We start from the raw sequence: 22714 nt of genomic DNA on the forward strand, positions 1-22714 counted from the left end.
AAAAATAGCAACTCTAACACAAGCATCAAAACAAGCGACGTGGGAGTGTCGAGTGTCTAGGGTTGCAAAATTCTTGTAACTTTCCCAAAATGTGCACGTTTTCCAGAAATCCTGTTTGGACGATTCCAGAATTCCTGCTTACATTCCCATCTGATTCCAGGAATATTACAACCAGGATTTTTGGAAAGTTACCGGAATTGTGCAACCCTACGAGAGTGTGATATGGAGATACGTTTTGTTTTATTGTTATTTAACCTTTATTTATCCAGGCGAGTCAATTAAGAACAAATTCTTACTAGGTAGAGGGGCAGCACTTAACTAGAATGGCCCCAGCCAGACTATACCAACAACAAAACTATGACGTATGATATACCAACAACAACACTATGGGCTTATGGAAAAATACCAGACAATCATATAGCACACACACATATATGATATGATTCTTGTGTCCTTTCACAACCAAAGATCTTTACAGAAATGACACAGGGATTTATTCAGCGGAGGTAGCCGGAACGCTGAACTGGAGAGACAAGCATGAAGCATCCCAAACAGTGAAGAAGCGAACATCGACATCCCAAAAATTACATTCTCCACACTAGCAGTACCATCTGCATCCTTAACACACACACACACACACGTCAGATCTAGGAGGAAATCACGCGCTACACAAGAAGCTGTCACAACATCAGCCAAAAATGAGTCATATTCTCCTAGTCAGTCACAGTACGATCACAGTTACTCAAAACAAAACAACTCACACGACAGGGTGATTTCAATCACAATGGAAACAATCTCACAGCCACATCACATCTTAATGTCAAAATCACCAAAAAGGGAAACAAATGCAATGAACATTTAATTGTTTATATAAATATTAACAGCCATGTCTACCACAAACACACATCTACCCCACACAGAAATACATCCCCCACATGACCACCATTCCCCATAGTGCTGTGGTTGTTTACTAAGAGAGCTCTGTAGGCAGAGCCAGAAACTCATCCCATCGCCAGACAGGTTGTGAGAAGAAGAGAGGACAGAGCAAGGTCTGGTCTGCAAGCGCCAGCTAGGTGACTCAGCACACACACTGGAGACACTGCAATAACAAAGTGCCACACTGCATCCTCGTCAATGAACGATGGGAGGACCACTGCCTGCATGGCTGCATCCGCCCAGCCACAGCCTCCCTTCCTCACCAGCCACAGCTCCATTCATACAGCATGAGGTTCACATGGGACTGCTACTACTCACATATCGTATAGCCGGTAGGACATGGCAGAGCTGGGTCTGCCCGGGTGAGCCCCGCCCCTGGGCGGCGTGCTGGACTCGCTGCGGGGACGCCTGGGGTCGGTGCTGCTCACCACGGCACGCCATACGCTCGGCTTGTCCATCCTCCAGGCTCGTCAATGCGACTCGACTCAATGGGAGCAGCAGCGTGTGCATACAGACTCACACACTCACATACACTCTTACTCTCTCAGTCACAAACAGCCAGCCAGCCAGAGAGAGCTCTGTGATGTAACGAAGCAGGTCCAAACGTTTTTTTGGGGGGATGTAGTGGTAGAGCAGGGTACTGGGAGGATGCCGGTTTAACACTGAATTCGTGCCAAGGGCAGAGGAGACAGGGCTAGCCGTCTAAAGCATGGGGATAACCTGCAGGAGGGAGAATCTCTTTTTTTTGTCTCTAATACACACAGAATCTCATTCCCATCCCTATACCACCTCTTCTCTGCTCACGGTAGTACAGTCCGCAGCTGGGCCATCCGATTGGCTCTCTGATCTCCATGGAAACAGGAGGATGTGTTGGAGGTAGGGCTCATTGTCTTTCTTCCTTTCTCTCCCCATCTCACTCCCTCTTTGTGGAATCAATGTGTTTCTTTAAGCCATTCAAAAAGTGAACAAAAAGAGCCTTACATCTATACTGTAGATTCATTCATGCAATAATGGAACTCTTACGCATAAGCACATACATTTTGCAAATAAGCCACCTCAACGAAGCAAGCGGCACACACACACACACACACATCAAAGTATTGTCAAAATCTGCTCTTGGGGTGAAAAAGGGTGTGAGCATACACTAGGGCAGTGGTTCCCAACATTTTTCGGTTACTGTACCACCAACTGAATTTTACTCTGCCCGGAGTAGCCCTGAAGTACCCCCTCATGTACATTTTACCAGTAAGCCTATGGTCTCATGGGTCTTCTCAAGTACAGTGCCCCCTGTGGATAGGCCAAGTACCCTAGGGGTCCGAGTACTCCTGGTTGAGAACCACTGCACTAGGGAGCTGGGGACTAGGGAGGGCTGGGGAGAAGAGAACAAGGGAGGGCTTTCGATGAGGGCTGGGAAGCCTCCACAGGGGAGGCATTGTTGACACCCATGCCCTGGTAACAGGATCACAGGTGTCTATGGAGACAGCTCTCATCAGGACCATACGCATCGACCCAGAGGGCGTGGGAGTTCACAGGATCCACCGAACATTAAAAATTAAACCACCATAGACTTCCCTTCATTTCACTGTTCCGGATAATAATGAGGCTACTAGTCTGGAGACTACAGGGAGGATGAATTTCATTCTGAAAAGGCACTGTGGTGAACATGCACTGTGGTGAAAAGGCACTGCGAGAGGCTGTCGCTATTCATAAATGCAGGGTGAGTGTGTGTGTTCACATCCAGACTCCCAGAGGCCTTCATCTGAAGTCATCAATCACACATAACACACTAATATCCCCTGTCTGGTGCACACAGAGTTATACAGGTGGGCAACTCTACCCCTCTCTAACCCCCTCTCCCTCTTCATTAAGAGGTGTCTGTCGCTCTGTTCATGTCAAAGACCAGCTAGCTACGCTCTCTAACGAACGCAATGTTTCACAGCAGACACAGGGCTTTGAGTGGGGTGGTGAGATCCATTTCATTCCCCACTGAGAGCGAAGCTGCAAGCCCAAGGCATGATGTTAGTAGTCAGTGCACAGGCAAAGACAGAGGAGGAGAGGCGCGCTGAGCGAGCAGATTGACAAATATCTTCACACTCCTCACAACGCCGGCAATATGGTTCTCTATACAGGTACACGCGCACACACACACACCACAAATATATCAATTTTATTCTCTTGACACTGCCTTATGGCTCTCAACCGTTGGCCTATTCTTCCTGACTTAAAGCTGTCTATTTTGATTTAACGGTGTGTCAGTTTGTGTTGTCTGTGTGTGTGTGTGGCCTCAAGCATCAAAACATACCGTCGTCCTCTCCTGCCAACCTCCGCACCGCCACCCCCGTTGCCATACGGCTTCTCTGTGCCCAGCTGGCCTGGTGGATGAGACTGGGCATCGATTCTGGCAGTAGTATACTGTACTGAGAGCCTGCATGAACACGCGCACGCACACGCACACCAGCAGTAGGGGCTTTAACCATCACAGGAAGGGCATACTGATGAGTCCCAGCCTAATTGCCTCATCCCTGTTCACTGTGAGAGAGGCAGCGAACTGCAGAGCCTTCTTAGTCAATGAGATCCAAAAGTGTCAGCAAATGGCTCAGATAGTGGAGCAGAATGCCAATAGGCTGGCCCCTGGGCTGGGGAGATATCTTCATCTGGGCTTTAATTTCCACTGCTGAGAACAGACATTCACGGAGAACAACAAGAGGCTTTAATAGAGAGATGCAGAAAGCTAAGCTCATCATGGTTTGAGTATCTTGATGTCAATGTCAGCATCTTGATCTCATTCCTCTGTACTAAAAGCCGAAATGCTTGTGTACACTATCCCTGATGCAGTAAAACAAAACAAAAAAACATTGAATAATGAAGTAAGCTTTATGCAACATATTGTTGAGTCCGAATCCATTACACCTCTTAGTCTAAAAGACACTAAAGACACATCAGTCAATTACAAAATGTCTTAGTCTAAAAGACATGGAGTTTAACAGATCAAAATCAAATGGATAATCATACCTTAATAAAAGAGAGAACAGCCTGAGTATTGGATTAACTACTAACGAAGCAGACCTCAAATCAAACCCATGCTGTTTACATGAAGCATAACTCTAGCTACACATAGTATAACAGTTATATTCCTACCTTCTTAAAGACTCCATTCTGATTGGCTGAGAGACGTCCTATAGGTGTACATTAATCCCAAAGTTGAACAGTTATAGTGTCTGCAGTGGTAGCCTTGAGTGAGCTGAAGTCCAATAACAGAAAAGACATAGCACTGCAGCCCACAGCAGTCTCTGTGAACACTGGCACATGCTGTTCATAAGGGCTTATAAAACAATAATGAGGCTTCACAGCCAAGACACCATCTCTTTGAACTGGAACACAAACACATCTGGACTTGGGAGGTGCAGGGTTAGTTTGTCGTTTATGGTGTACTGCTTTTCAACATTATACTCAATATTATATGTGATGCTAAAGCTAAGCTTGACTTCATTCAATGCTCCGTCATCACTATAGTGTCGAGCTAGCACAGCAGATGCTCATGGTGCCTTGCTGATTGTCTTGTGTTGTTGCTGTGTGTGTTGATAGCTGAATGCTGTGCTGATGTGTGTGTGTCTGCCAGTGGAACGCTGCTTCATTTAGATCCCCACTCTACTGAGCTGCAAGGCAGGGGAGCCTGGCTGGGCTGTCTCCCACAACACAGGAGAGGGAGAGGCAGGAGAGGGGGGAGGAAGACGAGACAAAGAGAACCTGAGAGGGCACTGAAGGATGAGCTAAAGAGAACAGCTGTTTGAGATGGAATCTACAAAAAATAACCATACACAATGAGATGGGAAAATGTATATGGATTCACAAATTCAGTCATCATCCATACTAAAAAAAATGACCCAGTCCTCTTTGAATCGAAATGAAAAGCCTTTATTTGAATTGGCTCAACACTGACCCATTGCAGCCAATACAATACAGAATTGTTTTGAAATAAGCCATGATCTAGAGAGCATTGCCTGCGGTCCCGACAGAGATCATCGCGGCTCGGTTGGCATTTTTTATTCTGCGGTTGGGAGCGGGCGGGTCAGACAGACAATTTTAGGATGAAAATATTTTTGTTGTCCCGCAGATTATTTGGAAACGGTCCTCTTTCTGCTTTGTATGCGTTAGTCTAGGCCTACCTATTGTAAAAAAATAAATAAACATATTTGTCGCATTATTCACACACAGAATTCGCTGCTTCAAGTTAAGTAGCCTACCTCTCCTCTCCTAGTTGGGCGTGCAAGATCAAGTGTGCCTAGTATATGCGTGGTCTCAATGAAATAGACTGCCTATGCATGGGCGGAGAATCACGTGGCAGTTTTCTTTCCAAATAAATAAAATATAATTAGACTATAGTTTACTACAGTGTCTGAGAGCTTCAAGTTCCTCGGTGTCCACATCACTAAGGATCTATCATGGTCCAAACACACCAACATAGTCATGAGGAGGGCATGACAACGCCTCTTCCCCCTCAGGAGACTGAAAACATTTGGCATGGGCCCTCAGATCCTCAAAAAGTTATACAGCTGCACCATCGAGAGCATCTTGACTGGCTGCATCATCTCTTGGTATGGCAACTGCTTGGCATCCGACTGCAAGGTGCTACAGAGGTTAGTGTGTACGGCCCAGTACATTACTGGGGCCGAGCTCCCTGCCGTCCAGGACCTCTATACCAGGCAGCGTCAGAGGAAGGCCCCAAAAATTGTCAAAGACTCCAGCCACCCAAGCCACAGTCTGTTCTCTCTGCTACCGCACGGCAAGCGGTACCAATGCACCAACTCTGGAACCAACAGGACGCTGAACAGCTTCTACCCCCAAGCCATAAGACTTCTAAACAAGACTGCTAAAGAGCTAATCAAATGGCTACCCGGACTACCTGCAACTCTCATGCACACACACTGGACTCTACCCACACACTTACACTGACACCCCAACACACAAATACACACAGTTATTCACTGTTTCACTATTTCAATTTGTATTTTGTATCTTATCTTTAACTCTGCATTGTTGGAAAATGACCCCTAAGTAAGCATTTCACTGTTATTCTACACCTGTTGTCTACGAAGCATGTGACAAATAAAATGTGATTTGATTTTGTAAATAAATAATGATAATGTGCAATCAAAAAATGTGATAATCATTGAAAATGAAAAGCACACAGGCTACCATGGTGACCGAGCGTTGCGTCTTTAAATTATTTTATAAATATTGATTACCCTTTTATTTGTGTCTGCCTGCAAATCCTCCTCCTAAAAGGCAGGCTATATCCTATATGCAAAACGTAGCTCAAGAGAAAGTGCAAGTGTCCGCTCTCATCATTCGTGCTGCTTCAAGTTCAGTAGCCATACATGCAAGATCAGGTGCATGTGTGGTCTCAATTAAATAGAGTAGCCTATAGCCTATGCATGGCTGGGTCTTTAGCCTTTTGGGGGCCCTAAGTGAGATTTTGGTTGGGGGCCAAAACATCAGCGGAGAGAAACATTTTAGTTTTAAAGTTAATTTCCTACAATTCTACACATTTTGCCATGACTTATTCCATGTTTACATGATATGTGAGTGAGAATGACTAACATTCATGCGTGCCCGGTCTGTATTTGGCCATGATTACTACAAGTTTAGATAGCTGGCTAGACTAATTACCAATCTAAAAATGGACGTGGCTAATTGTCAGCTAATTGAGTGACTGACATACCAAGAGAAACTGCTGACGCACAACCACATTTTGAAATTGCACCTGGTGTATTATACTATTCTTACTCTCAATAGTAAGTTGAGACCCCGACTGAGTTCCAAAAAATAGTCTTTATATAATTTGTTTGTATTTTTTGGTCGGTCCCCTAGCAGCCTGGGACCCTAAGTGACCGCTTATGTCGCTTAAGCCTGGAGCCAGCGCTGCATGGGGCAGTTATTGTTCCAAGAAAATGTACTTCCTAAATATTACTATTACATTGCCTAGATCACCCGTATTTGTCTCCTTTTGAAAATCATCCCACTCCTAAAAGGCTATAAAACGTAGCTCAAGAGAAAGTGCAAGTCTCTCCAACTCTGCTCTCTTCAAACTGCGTCTAGTCTATTGGCTGATATGGCCCAGTAATACCGACAGCCTAATATAAATGGGCCACGTGAGAATCTCTGGCAATTTAACCTATTTCTTCTGGTATTTTTGCGCATTTTGATATTGCCCATAGGGCGCAAAATTGTTGGGACCATGGCTGGCAAGTGAGCAGCGTCACATAAGGCTGGGTTCGGGACCAGTTCCTGCTAGCGGGTGGGAGTCGGACAGAAAGCCAGCGGGTGTGGGCGGGTGCAGTATGAAATGCTGCGGGTGCAGACGGGAGTGGGATGAATAAATCAGTCCCGTGCAGACCTCTACCATGATCCGAGACTCCATGTCACACAAATGATTTCATCCCTTGGTCCAGAGGAATTTTGATTCCTTGCACACTCAAACCTGCACATACTGTATCAACCACAAGATGGCAGTACTTTAACGTTGTTAGATCTTTCTGGATCAAACGTAGCTCTGCCAGATATTACTTACAGATGGCATGGTGGAATGCTCGATACCAATCCTGAGGTCGTAAAAAGCATTTTCCCCCAGATGAAATTACACTGGTACCCATGAGAGAGAGAGAGAGAGAGAGAGAGAGAGAGAGAGAGAGAGAGAGAGAGAGAGAGAGAGAGAGAGATCCATGTTAGAGTGGGTTGACAAGAGGCAGCGGGTCTGAGCAGAATGCTTAGGAATTGATCGGAATTTACAGAATGGTTATCTGGAGGAAATTGGGGGAAGGTCATGCTTTTTCAATTTCAGTCAAGGGGAGGGGAAGGTCATGTCATTTGTAATTAATGAAATGTCAATGTTTCTCAGTGTTTTAGAATGAGTTGCTTATTAGGCTATAAATCGATGTGTGCCCCTCATCTCTGATTCTCCGCTGGGCGCGTAATATCAAGTGCGCCTATAGGCTGTTTAGTATGGTCTCAATCAAATGATCCATATCCTGCCTATAGGCTACAGGCCACGATGTGCATGCTCGGAGAAGCACAGAGAAACGTTATATTTCTAAGATAGCTGCTGGGATGGTGTAAATAAAGCTAAGCTGCACTACACATTGCAATGGATATTCTAACCCTGAGCCCTGGCCTGCTCTGGCTGATTAAAAAAAAATGGTGTGCTGCCTAACCAATGTCTGTGCTGTGTAGGCCTACGGTGGCAATTCAGGAGGAGAGTCAAAGGCTCTGTTCACTATCTTGCCAGCGGACTAGCCTATAGCCTATGTTCTGTTCAGTTTGAGAAGGAGAGCGTGAAGTTGAGAAGGAGGACCAGAGGTCAACTTTGATAGCTTGCTACTAATATAATGTATTTTTATTAAAAACAGTTGAAGTCGGAAGTTTACATACACCACTTAGGTTGGAGTCATTAAAACTCGTTTTTCAACAACAAATTTCTTGTTAAACTATAGTTTTGGCAAGTCGGTTAGGACATCTACTTTGTGCATGACACAAGTCATTTTTCCAACAATTGTTTACAGACAGATTATTTCACTTATAATTCACTGTATCACAATTCTACTGGGTCATAAGTTTACATACACTAAGTTGACTGTGCCTTTAAACAGCTTTGAAAATTCCAGAAAATTATGTCATGGCTTTAGAAGCTTCTGATAGGCTAACTGACATCATTTGAGTCAATTGGAGGTGTACCTGTGGATGTATTTCAAGGCCTACCTTCAAACTCAGTGCCTCTTTGCTTGACATCATCGGAAAATCAAAAGAAATCAGCCAAAACCTCAGAAAAAAAATGGTAGACCTCCACAAGTCTGGTTCATCCTTGGGAGCAATTTCCAAACGCCTGAAGGTACCACGTTCATCTGTACAAACAATAGTACGCAAGTATAAACACCATGGGACCACGCAGCTGTCACTGCTCAGGAAGGAGACGTGTTCTGTCTCCTAGAGATGAACGTACTTTGGTGCGAAAAGTGCAAATCAATCCCAGAACAACAGCAAAGGACCCTGTGAAGATGCTGGAGGAAACAGGTACAAAAGTATCTATATCCACAGTAAAACGAGTCCTATATCGACATAACCTGAAAGGCCGCTCAGCAAGGAAGAAGCCACTGCTCCAAAACCACCATAAAAAAGCCAGACTACGGTTTGCAACTGCACATGGGGACAAAGATCGTACTTTTTGGAGAAATGTCCTCTGGTCTGATGAAACAAAAATAGAGCTGTTTGGCCATAATGACCATCCTTATGTTTGGAGGAAAAACGGGGGATGCTTGCAAGCCGCAGAACACCATCCCAACCGTGAAGCACGGGGTGGCAGCATCATGCTGTGGGGGTGCTTTGCTGCAGGAGAGACTGGTGCACTTCACAAAATAGATGGCATCATGAGGAAGGAAAATTATGTGGATATATTGAAGCAACATCTCAAGACATCAGTCAGGAAGTTAAAGCTTGGTGGCAAATGGGTCTTCCAAATGGACAATGACCCCAAGCACACTTCCAAAGTTGTGGCAAAATGGCTTAAGGACAACAAAGTCAAGGTATTGGAGTGGCCATCACAAAGCCCTGACCTCAATCCTATAGAAAATTTGTGGGCAGAACTGAAAAAGCGTGTGCGAGCAAGGAGGCCTACAAACCTGACTCAGTTACACCAGCTCTGTCAGGAGGAATGGGACAAAATTCACCCAACTTATTGTGGGAAGCTTGTGGAAGGCTACCCAAAACGTTTGACCGAAATTATACAATTTAAAGGCAATGCTACCAAATACTAATTGAGTGTATGTAAACTTCTGACCCACTGGGAATGTGATTAAAGAAATAAAAGCTGAAATAAATCATTCTCTCTACTATTATTCTGACATTTCACATTCTTAAAATAAAGTGGTGATCCTAACTGACCTAAGACAGGGAATATTTACTAGGATTAAATGTCAGGAATTTTGAAAAACTGAGTTTAAATGTATTTGGCTAAGGTGTATGTAAACTTCCGACTTCAACTGTATCTCTCTGTCCATTCTTAGCCTGTTATTTCGGAAATTTGTGTGGTATAAAAAAATATTCTGCTAATATGTAAAATTACGTAGAATTGCATGACAATGTTTTCCTCGGACCTGCAAATACGATGCTAGATTCACGCAATGCTTTTACTATAAAGGAGATCTTTCCACCCCTACTCTTGTCCAAGGTTGTCTGCAAACCCACAACCTCAACATTCCTGTGTTGCCATGTAATGCTTATCGGATTAAGAACAGTTTCTAAAACTGCATATCTAAGGCTCTGGTCTGTCCAGGAAGTGAGGGTAAACGGTAGACATGTTCTCTGCTATCCACTTTGTTTTCATGTTTATTTTGGGTATAGGGGAGGGTCACTTGTTTTGTTTATTTTCAAGCGTTTAGGTAAAATATATTTTGCTGAAGGGAGGGCCAACCATTTTAATTTCAGTGAGGTCCAATTTTCTCCATGTAACCCTTATTATAATAACGTTCACTCCCTTAACACAGTGAATCCAGACGTGGAGACGATAAAAAATATTATTAATTCAATCAAATGTACTAACATGCCAATGTACACCGAGCACAGACCCAGGAAATGAATGAAGCAGTAGCATGTTTGTGAAGCATTTACAATCGAATTGGTACTTATATGTACAGTGGGGGGGGAAAGTATTTAGTCAGCCACCAATTGTGCAAGTTCTCCCACTTAAAAAGATGAGAGAGGCCTGTAATTTTCATCATAGGTACACGTCAACTATGACAGACAAATTGAGGAAAAAAATTTCCAGAAAATCACATTGTAGGATTGTTAATGAATTTATTTGCAAATTATGGTGGAAAATAAGTATTTGGTCACCTACAAACAAGCAAGATTTCTGGCTCTCACAGACCTGTAACTTCTTCTTTAAGAGGCTCCTCTGTCCTCCACTCGTTACCTGTATTAATGGCACCTGTTTGAACTTGTTATCAGTATAAAAGACACCTGTCCACAACCTCAAACAGTCACACTCCAAACTCCACTATGGCCAAGACCAAAGAGCGGTCAAAGGACACCAGAAACAAAATTGTAGACCTGCACCAGGCTGGGAAGACTGAATCTGCAATAGGTAAGCAGCTTGGTTTGAAGAAATCAACTGTGGGAGCAATTATTAGGAAATGGAAGACATACAAGACCACTGATAATCTCCCCTCGATCTGGGGCTCCATGCAAGATCTCACCCTGTGGGGTCAAAATGATCACAAGAACGGTGAGCAAAATCCCAGAACCACACGGGGGGGACCTAGTGAATGACCTGCAGAGAGCTGGGACCAAAGTAACAAAGCCTACCATCAGTAACACACTACGCCGCCAGGGACTCAAATCCTGCAGTGCCAGATGTGTCCCCCTGCTTAAGCCAGTACATGTCCAGGCCCGTCTGAAGTTTGCTATAGTGCATTTGGATGATCCAGAAGAGGATTGGGAGAATGTCATATGGTCAGATGAAACCAAAATAGAACTTTTTGGTAAAAACTCAACTCGTGTTTGGAGGACAAAGAATGCTGAGTTGCATCCAAAGAACGCCATACCTACTGTGAAGCATGGGGGTGGAAACATCATGCTTTGGGGCTGTTTTTCTGCAAAGGGACCAGGACGACTGATCCGTGTAAAGGAAAGAATGAATGGGGCCATGTATCGTGAGATTTTGAGTGAAAACCTCCTTCCATCAGCAAGGGCATTGAAGATGAAACATGGCTGGGTCTTTCAGCATGACAATGATCCCAAACACACCGCCCGGGTAACGAAGGAGTGGCTTCGTAAGAAGCATTTCAAGGTCCTGGAGTGGCCTAGCCAGTCTCCAGATCTCAACCCCATAGAAAATCTTTGGAGGGAGTTGAAAGTCTGTGTTGCCCAGCGACAGCCCCAAAACATCACTGCTCTAGAGGAGATCTGCATGGAGGAATGGGCCAAAATACCAGCAACAGTGTGTGAAAACCTTGTGAAGACTTACAGAAAACGTTTGACCTGTGTCATTGCCAACAAAGGGTATATAACAAAGTATTGAGAAACTTTTGTTATTGACCAGATACTTATTTTCCACCATAATTTGCAAATAAATTCATTAAAAATCCTACAATGTGATTTTCTGGAATTGTTTTTCTCATTTTGTCTGTCATAGTTGACGTGTACCTATGATGGAAATTATAGGCCTCTCTCATCTTTTTAAGTGGGAGAACTTGCACAATTGGTGACTGACTAAATACATTTTTCCCCACTGTATATATATTTTCAATTTTCAAATCTGCACAACCCAATAGGAAAAAGAGCAAATATGTTTTATAACACTCAGTGACTTCAGTAGAACCTAATTGAGATGGTGTACTGCACACAGTATTCAACAACATCCTTTGGGCCAAAATAAATAAATAACCACTATTGTTCCACAACACCAGCCTATTTTTCTGACCTCCCCAATTAACGTCAGAAACTGGAAAAATAGAACTCCCCTGTGACCGTGACCTTTCACCTCTACTCAGGAAGTGAGAAGGTGCATTTATTATTTATGCAGTTTTTTCTCATAACACCCCTTCTCTCTGTAACACAGAGCAGTGTGCTGTGTGTGTGTCAAAGCTCTCCCAGTCAGCAGAGAGGCTCTCTGCTCTAGGGCATCTGCCATCTCAGAGATGAGCCTTTCACTCTGTAGGGGAAATAAAGCACTATTTCCACTGTGACTGAAGTACACTCAAGGGTTACTGCGTTTCTACACCTGCATTGCCTTGGTGTCCCAATGGGATGTGATGAAGAGTGATGGTATGGATGAAGTGGAAAATTAGGATTCTAGCATTGATATAGAACGCAGGGCTGAAGGCTCAGACACTTTCATAACAGCAACATCAGAATGTAAAGTATATCAGTAGAAGTGTGGATATACAGAGCTTTGTAACGTCTTTACACATGCGCACACACCACATATGTGCATGTCACATAAGCTGGGATATCACAAATCTGCGTTTTATATTCAGTAGGGACTACTGTAATCCTCTTGCGTGTCACACTGCTTACTTTCTTGTACTGTCTGTAGTGGACTTTCCATGCATAGAGAGCCTAATCCCACTGATAAACTGCACTCAACTCATACCCTGAAGGATTCAACCTAAACAATCAAATCAACAGTAGCTAAAAATCCCCCAACTACCCTCAGTCTAACACTTCTCACCAAATCCATCTTGCACACCCATATCCTCCTTCTTGGGTAGTTCAACTAAAAAAGGCAGTTAAGAAGAACAAGCTATACAATATGTCATATTTACAGCGTAACACTATGCCCAATCTACTTCTCCTAGGGGAAAGCGTTTAATACTTTATTCAGAGCATCTGTCTTGTCCCCTCCCAGCCTAGCCCCAGAGCCCAGGCTGTATCTGAGCTGGGATACTGAGCATTGGAATTGCAAATGTCTGCTATCAGGCAGAGTTAAATCAGAGGCACTCTGCCAGATACTGCAGAGGCATGAAATTGATTTAACGATAAGCTTTGCCCAAGACAAAATCTCCCACTATATCAAATTCACAAAAATGTGGGGATTTTTTATACTGTGAAAGGAGAGCATCAGTTAAGAGAGAGGATGTCAGAGTATACTGTAGTGTATGCATTTATCTTTAGAATGTGTGTATCAAAGGGTATGTGTGTATCAAAGTGTGTGCGTGCCTGTGAGTGTGCATGTGTGCGAGTGTGCATGTGTGTATTGTGAGTGTGCATCACCCCGGGAAAACAAGATTGATGTCACACCTGATCACATCTAAAGGACGTTACACCTGTGACACATCAATAGGCATCTGTGTTTCTTTTCATCACCACGAAAAGGACAAATGTACAGTATTACACCCTTCAAACCTCCTCTCGCCTCAGGTTAATCGCCCATCTTCACCGTACCATATAGAGAACCTTTCAAAACACTCCCTAAATGCGCCTTTATTACAATGGAGGCTGCTGAGGGGAGGACAGCTCATAATAATGGACGGAATGGAGCAAATGGAATGGCATCAAACACATGGAAACCATGTGTTTGATACCATTCCACTGATTCCGCTCCAGCCATTACCACGAGCCCGTCCTCCCCAATTAAGGTGCCACCAACCTCCAGGTTCCAGTACTAAGTCCTTAGAGCAGGGTTGCCCAACCCTGTTCCTGGAGAGCTGCCCTCCTGTAGGTTTTCGCTCCAACCCTAGTTGTAACTAACCTGATTCATCTTATCAACCTGCTAATTATTAGAATCAGGTGTGCTAGATTAGGGTTGGAGCAAAAACCTACGGGACGGTAGCTCTCCAGGAACAAGGTTGGGCAGTCCTGCCTTAGAGGCTCAATTTAGACACATGACAACAATATAAACTCTGCCAGCCATGACTAGACGATGGAGATCCTCATGCTGATCAGTGATCAGGCGTGATAGTCGACTCTCCAGATTGTGATTACAACCCTTCTCACAGTGCTGTGGTTTACGGAGCCTTGCTTCCAGCTGCTAGTCCTTAAGGCAGAGTGTAGTGGTGTTGCATAGTGCGGTGTGCTCAGTGCAATGCCAATAGACTGTCAGAGGACATTGCGGTTATTATGACAAATTACCACCAGGAGCTAGACGCACGTTTTAAAACACTCCAGTTCTCCTGAGAGTGACACGGTGGATATGTGGTACAGATCAGGACAAATGTTGTTCTTTCTATGGCACATAATTACGTCTCAACCATTATGAGCTCGGAGTCCACCTCTCAACGACCTCTTGACCCCTCCTACCAGGACAGGTCAGGGCTTCAGTCTCTCATCATCATAGCATTAACCCTGTAGTTCCCAGCCAGATAGAGAGACAGAAGACCAGAGCAGCACTCCAGACTCTACACTACTTAAATAAAGATCTTAATGTGAGTAACCTCAGTGTGCGAATTATGGCGGGTAAGGGGGGGGGGCTCAGACAGCCTGAATGAGACATAAGCACCCATAAGGGGGTGACCATTCCAGTAATTACTGCAGCCAGGCGCCTGAGATAACCATGAACCACAGCCTCCCTCTGAAACAGCCATTCACTGTAATGAAGATCATAAAGCATCTGAATTATTAATGAATGAAATGGAGCTAGTGGATCATTCAGAACAATCCCTCCCTCCTTTCATCCGTCCGTCCGTCCGTCCGTCCTGCAGACAGCACATCCAAACCTGGCCAGCACAAAACAGTAGAAGAGAGAAGTGCCATGAGCAGTGTTACAATGCCATAGAAACAATATGAAGGGGATGTACTCCTGAGTGGCGCAGTGGTCTAAGGCACTGCATCGCAGTGCTAGCTGTGCCACTAGAAATCCTGGTTCGAATCCAGGCTCTGTCATAGCCGGCCGCGACCGGGAGACCCATGGGGCGGCGCACAATTGGCCCAGCGTCGTCCAGGGTAGGGGAGGGAATGGCCGGCAGGGATGTAGCTCAGTTGGTAGAGCATGTCGTTAGGTCCCCGAGACATCACAAAATGGTCACCTAAAGTCGCCAGGACATGGTCCCCTGGAGGTTTTGTCTAGTTCCCGGTTGGTACTGTTTTCAATGGGAAAACGTTGCGCTGAAAGCCATAAGGGACCTAATGGGAACTTCACCAAATGTCCTCAGGACATCCCCCGTTTGCTGGGAAGAACAATAATGAGTCGTTAGGACGTCAGAGGGGGGAGATTTAAACCTCTCTCGCATGACCTCATAGCCTCACCCCTACCACCCCTGGCCTTGTATCGAGTAATCAACAGAGAGAGAGAGAGACTTGTGGTGCAGTAGTTACAGTTTCAGAGAGAGAGAGAGAGAGAGAGAGAGAGAGGGAGGAAGGATGAGGAGAGAGAGAGCGAAATAGAGAGAGTGTGTGATGGAGGAAGAGCGAGAGGGCGATTGAGCCTACAGTGTATCATGAGCAGACCAGCCCTAAGCGCTGAAGGCTGAGGGAGAGAGAATCAACAATACCGTTCAAAAGTTTGTGGTCACTTGGAAATGTCCTTGTTTTCCGTGAAAACATACATGAAATGAGTTTGAATAGGAAATATAGCAAAATGCATAGGAAATGTAGTCATTTACAAGGTTAGAAATAATGATTTTTAATAGAAATAATAATTGTGTCCTTCAAACTTTGCTTTCGTCAAAGAATCCTCCATTTGCAGCAATTACAGCCTTGCAGAGCTTTGGCATTCTAGTTGTCAATTTGTTGAGCACCTCCTACAAGTTGGATTGGCTTGATGGGCACTTCTTACGTAACATAAGGTCAAGCTGCTCCCACAACAGCTCAATAGGGTTGAGATCCGGTGACTGTGCTGGCCTCTCCATTATAGACAGAATCCCAGCTGACTGCTTCTTCCCTAAATAGTTATTGCATAGTTTGGAGCTGTGCTTTGGGTCTATAGTGTATAAATACACTGAGTGTACAAAAAATTAGGAACACCTTCCTAATATTGAGTTGTAACCCCCCTTTTGCCCTCAGAACAGCCTCAATTCATTGGAGCATGGACTCTACAAGGAGTCGAAAGCGTTCCACAGGGATGCTGGCCCATGTTGACTTCAATGCTTCCCACAGTTGTGTCAAGTTGGCTGGAAGTCCTTTGGGTGCTGGACCATTCTTGATACACACAGGAAACTGTTGAGGGTGAAAAACCCAGCAGCGTTGCAGTTCTTGACACAAACCGGTGCGCCTGGCTAGGGCTGTGGTGGTCACGAAATTTCGTCAGCCGGAGATTGTCAAGCAAATAACTGTCGGTCTCACGGTAATTTACCATTAATGAACATAAAGGGGTTCCACACATGCAAGCTGCTGATGCGTGCCTTTGAAACATAAACATTTAAAAAGTCTAAAGCGTAATAAATCTATTTAATCGCCTGTACACTATCCATTATTTATTTTAGGCAGGTCTTTCCTATGAAACATTATAATTTGAAGAAGTGCCATTATTTTATAGTTTGCGATTTTATACTAAGAATAAAATTGAAAGGATATTTTCCGAGCTAGTGCGCACATGGAGCGGTTATTCTGTGTTCAGCTTAAAAAGTGATCATCTGAAATAGGTTATATGCTTGATTTTGAGTTATTTGGCAACTTTAGTTGTGAATGATACAAACCTTAGAATGTCTTATGAAATCAAAACATATATGGACTGCATGATTCCACTACATTGATGATGTAAAAAAAATATGTGGAAAAAGGTATACACCATTTCTGGTCGCAGTGTAATTACCTATATGTGTGAAATTAGTTTTGATTTCAAATGGGCAATTATCAGCTGGGCAGGCTAAACACCACCACCACCATCATATAATGATTAAGCTGTTATGATTTAGCATACACACAATTTTGTTCATGGTCTTTTTTTTTCTTCTTTTTACTGAAGGCAACAACAAGCAGCATGGTGACATCAGCATTGGGACAAATAGTGCCTGTAGGCTATTTGAGCTTTCATATAGGAATTTTCGTAATTTCTCTTTTTCGTTTAAAAAGGGGGTTGGTTATAACGTTCATGTAAAAAAAATTGGAATAAAAACACTGAAATAGTAATACATGTAAAGCAAAAGCACACGTGAGGAATAAATAAGACACTTCTAATTATGTAAATAAAAATAAAGCACAACGGAAAATAATACAACTATTGCCCTCAAAGTTTAAGCTGCCTGTTGCCTATAATGCCTATCGTTTCAGTCCACTATCATAGGCTATAGCAAATCAAATCAAATCAAAATGTATTTGCCACATGCGCTGAATACAGCAGGTGTAGACATTAGTGAAATGCTTACATACAAGCCCTTAACCAACAATGCAGTTATTTTAAAGAATTTTTTTAAATAAAAGTGTTAATTAAAGAAAAATAGAAAATAAAAGCAAATAGCTAAAGAGCAGCAGTAAAATTAAATAACAGTAGGGAGGCTATATACAGGGGGGTACCGGTACAGCGTCAATGTGCGGGGGCACCGGCTAGTCGAGGTAATTGAGGTCATATGTACATGTGGGTAGAGTTAAAGTGACTATGCATAAATAGTAAACAGAGTAGCAGCAGCGTAAAAGAGGGGGATGGGGTGGGGTGGGGGGCAGTGCAAATAGTCCGGGTAGCCATGATTAGCTGTTCAGGAGTCTTATGGCTTGGGGGTAGAAGCTGTTGAGAAGCCTTTTGGACCTAGACTTGGCGCTCCGTTACCGCTTGCCGTGCGGTAGCAGAGAGAACAGTCTATGACTAGGGTGGCTTGACCATTTTTAGGGCCTTCCTCTGACACCGCCTGGTATAGAGGTCATGTATGGCAGGAAGCTTGGCCCCAGTGATGTACTGGGCCGTACGCACTACCCTCTGTAGTGCCTTGCGGTCGGAGGCCGAGCAGTTGCCATACCAGGCGGTGATGCAACCAGTCAGGATGCTCTCGATGGTGCAGCTGTATAACTTTTTGAGGATCTGAGGACCCATGCCAAATCTTTTCAGTCTCCTGAGGGGGAATAGGTTTTGTCGTGCCCTCTTCACGACTGTCTTGGTGTGTTTGGACCATGATAGTTCGTTGGTGATGTGGACACCAAGGAACTTGAAGCTCTCAACCTGTTCCACTACAGCCCTGACGATGAGAATGGAGGCGTGCTCAGTCCTCTTTTTTTTTCCTATAGTCCACAATCATCTCCTTTGTCTTGATGACGTTGAGGGAGAGAACAGGAAGTACAGGAGGGGACTGAGCACGCACCCCTGAGGGGCCCCCGGTGTTGAGGATCAGCGTGGCAGACGTGTTGTTACCTACCCTTACCACCTGGGGGCGGCCTGTCAGGAAGTCCAGGATCCAGTTGCAGAGGGAGGTGTTTAGTCCCAGGATCCTTAGCTTTGTGATGAGCTTTGAGGGCACAACGGTGTTGGACGCTGAGCTGTAGTCAATAAATAGCATTATCATGTAGGTGTTCCTTTTGTCCAGATGGGAAAGGGCAGTGTGGAGTGCAATAGAGATTGCATCATTTACATTTTAGTAATTTAGCAGACGCTCTTATCCAGTGCGACTTACAGTTCGTGAGTGCATACATTTTCATACTGGCCCCCCGTCGGAAACGAACCCACAACCCTGGCGTTGCAAGCGCCATGCTCTACCAACTGAGCTACAGGGGATTACAGATCTGTGGATCTGTGGATCTGTTGGGGCGGAATGCAAATTGGAGTGGGTCTAGGGTTTCTGGGATAATGGTGTTGATGTGAGCCATGACCAGCCTTTCAAAGCACTTCATGGCTACAGACGTGAGTGCTACGGGTCGGTAGTCATTTAGGCAGGATATATTTGTGTTCTTGGGCACAGGGACTATGGTGGTCTGCTTGAAACATGTTGGTATTACAGACTCAGTCAGGGACATGTTGAAAATGTCAGTGAAGACACTTGCCAGTTGTTCAGCACATGCTCGGAGTACACGTCCTGGTAATCCGTCTGGCCCTGCGGCCTTGTGAATGTTGACCTGCTTAAAAGTCTTACTCACGTCGGCTACGGAGAGCGTGATCACATAGTCATCCGGAACAGCTGGTGCTCTCATGCATGCTTCAGTGTTGCTTGCCTCGAAGCGAGCATAGAAGTGAGTTAGCTCGTCTGGTAGGCTTGTGTCACTGGGCAGTTCGCGGCTGTGCTTCCCTTTGTAGTCTGTAATAGTTTTCAAGCCCTGCCACATCCGACGAGCATCAGAGCTGGTGTAGTACGATTCAATCTTAGTCCTGTATTGACTCTTTGCCTGTTTGATGGTTCGTCGGAGGGCATAGTGGAATTTCTTATAAGCTTCCGGGTTAGAGTCCCGCTCCTTGAAAGCGGCAGCTCTACCCTTTAGCTCAGTGCGGATGTTGCCTGTAATCCATGGCTTCTGGTTGGGGTATGTACGTATGGTCACTGTGAGGACGACGTCATCGATGCACTTATTGATGAAGCCAGTGACTGATGTGGTGTACTCCTCAATGCTATCTGAAGAATCCCGGAACATATTCCAGTCTGTGCTAGCAAAACAGTCCTGTAACTTAGCATCTACGTCATCTGACCACTTTTTTATTGACCGAGTCACTGGTGCTTCCTGCTTTAGTTTTTTCTTATAAGCAGGAATCAGAAGGATAGAGTTATGGTCAGATTTGCCAAATGGAGGGCGAGGGAGAGCTTTGTATGCGTCTCTGTGTGTGGAGTAAAGGTGGTCTAGAGTTTTTTTCCTCTGGTTGCACATTTAACATGCTGATAGAAATTAGGTAGAACAGATTTAAGTTTCCCTGCATTAAAGTCCCCAGCCACTAGGAGCGCTGCCTCTGGATGAGCATTTTCCTGTTTGCTTATGGCCGTATACAGCTCATTGAGTTCAATCTTAGTGCCAGAATTGGTTTGTGGTGGTAGATAGACAGCTACAAAAAATATAGATGAAAACTCTCTTGGTAAATAGTGTGGTCTACAGCTTATCATGAGATACTCTACCTCAGGCGAGCAAAACCTCGAGACTTCCTTAGTATTAGATTCTGTGCACCAGCTGTTGTTTACAAATATACACAGACCGCCACCCCTTGTCTTACCGGAGTCAGCCGTTCTATCCTGCCGATGTAGCGTATAGCCCACTAGCTGTATGTTATCCATATCATTGTTCAGCCACGACTCTGTGAAACATAAGATATTACAGTTTTTAATGTCCTGTTGGTAGGATAACCTTAGTCTTAGGTCATCCAATTTGTTTTTCAAATGATTGAACATTGGCTAATAGGATTGATGGAAGAGGCAGTTTATTCGCTCGCCGTTGGATCCTTACAAGGCACCCCGACCTACGTCCACGATATCTCGGTCTCTTTCTCATGCGAATGACGGGGATTTGGGCCTTGTCAGGTGTCTGTAGAATATCCTTCGCGTCCGACTCGTTGAAGAAAAAATCTTCGTCCAATACGAGGTGAGTAATAGCTGTCCTGATATCCAGAAGCTCTTTTTGGTCATAAGAGACTGTGGCAGAAACATTATATACAGAATAAATTACAAATAACGCGAAAAAACACACATAATAGTAAAATTGATTAGAGGGCTGTAAAACGGCAGCCATCTTCTCCGGCGCCATTGGTACTCGCCAAAGTTAAGCTATAAAAGGTTCCCATTAAGAAACACCAGCATGTTTACTTTGTCGGGCTTCAGTGAAGACCGGAGAGAAGTAACTATGTTCCCTGCTGTGCTGAACACCCTCTCTGACGCAATGCTGGTAGCGCAAATGCACATATACTTTTTAGCAAGCAGAGCCAATAAAGAAAACCGAGAGGGGTTATCCAGCCACCATGACAGGGGGTCAGCAGATGTGTCCAGTTCCTTCTCTTCCATATAGCGGGTCATCTCGGTGTCGGCACGCACTCTCAACTTTAGTTGTTCTACAAAAAGTTGCTTGAAAGGCATGAGCTCTGCTTTGTTTTTTGCACAGGCTGTACACAGTTCATTAGTCTCTCATTCACAATTTGACAAGCACTTGATAATGCCTAGAACTTCACGGCGGCATCCCCTTTGTGGCCATAATGCACCGTAAAAAAATCCATGCCTTTGTTGTGCCCTTCTCACTGAGTGCTGTACACTCTCCATCACGTGTTCGGGTCTTTCTCACAGGCTACAAGTGAAGACAGACACATCGGGGACGCAACTGCGCGCGTCCTTATCCAATTCCGAGGTGCATATTGAAGATATTGGAACAACTGTCCACATTTACTTTTCGTCAGCCAACAAGATGAGTAGGCACAAGCCTATGTCAAGCTATTATCCCCCATAGTACAAAAGTCGACCTATTCTATTCTGTGAGATAAATAAATATTCCAAACATAGTCTGGGACAGTTGTGGGATGCAATAGATCCCAAATTAATACAACCACTAGCATCAAAAAAACATTTTTTACGCAATGTGGCAGACACAACAGATCAGAACGTTTAGCTTAAAATGTTGATATAATATTAGGCTATTTCTTCAGATTATAAGCGCAGCAATGCGCACATGGCAGTAGGCTAAAAGCAGTAATGTTCCATTAGCGGGAAAACACCATTATCAAACGTGACCGCAAATGTGATTATGCATGTAATGCCTTTATTATAAAAGGTGAATTTTTATGGTGAAAATGATCTTCCCCAAACTTGAAACTCACGCGCTGCTGATGTATGCCAGTTAGGCTCTACACCCCTTGTAAAGCAGATTAATGTGCTTAATTTTAAGAAGTTATTTGGCCACTTTAGTTGTGATACAAACCTTATCAAAACATATAGGCCTATGGGCTAGGCTACATGAGGTGTGCGAGCGACTATGATTCAAAAAAGTCGCAAAAAAAAAGGCTGTTTCTTATGCTGGGCATCATTCACAAGTAATACTATATCCTTCACAAGTGATAGGCTAATATTGTCACCCATCAGACTATTCTTGATTTAATCTGGTCTTTACATATACTAAATAATATATGTGAGACATTTGTTTTGATTTAGAATGGACCATTATCATGCACCTGTCTCGAAACAGGGGCAGCAGTAAAAAATACATGTAATCTATGCACTTATTAATGTCACCTGTTAAATCCACTTCAAATCAGTGTAGATGAAGGGAAGGAGACAGGTTAAAGAAGGATTTTTAAGCCTTGAGACAATTGAGACATGGATTGTGTATGTGTGCGATTTAGAGGGTGAATGGGCAAGGCAAAATATTTAAGTGTATTTGAACTGGTTATGGTAGTAGGTGCCAGGCGCACCAATTTGAGTGTGTCAAGAACTGCAACGCTACTGGGTTTTTCACACTCAACAGTTTCCCG

General features: G+C 44.2%; 1 protein-coding gene across 3 annotated transcripts in view; it reads right to left on the bottom strand.

The window, feature by feature from the left end:
- The window catches only part of LOC121538564 (IQ motif and SEC7 domain-containing protein 1-like), a 201836-nt gene that overhangs the window by 95266 nt on the left and 83856 nt on the right, over positions 1-22714 (bottom strand). The window contains exon 1 of one of the 3 annotated variants that reach the window (XM_045207215.1): positions 1255-1587. The exons of the other annotated variants lie outside the window; for them this stretch is intronic. Coding sequence (XP_045063150.1) covers positions 1255-1394 — 140 coding nt within the window. The 5' untranslated portion in view covers positions 1395-1587. Of the gene's footprint in view, positions 1-1254; positions 1588-22714 lie in introns of those variants that run through there. 3 annotated transcript variants of the gene reach the window in all.

Source organism: Coregonus clupeaformis, chromosome 24 (genome assembly GCF_020615455.1).
Source record: "Coregonus clupeaformis isolate EN_2021a chromosome 24, ASM2061545v1, whole genome shotgun sequence".
NCBI lineage: Eukaryota > Metazoa > Chordata > Actinopteri > Salmoniformes > Salmonidae > Coregonus > Coregonus clupeaformis.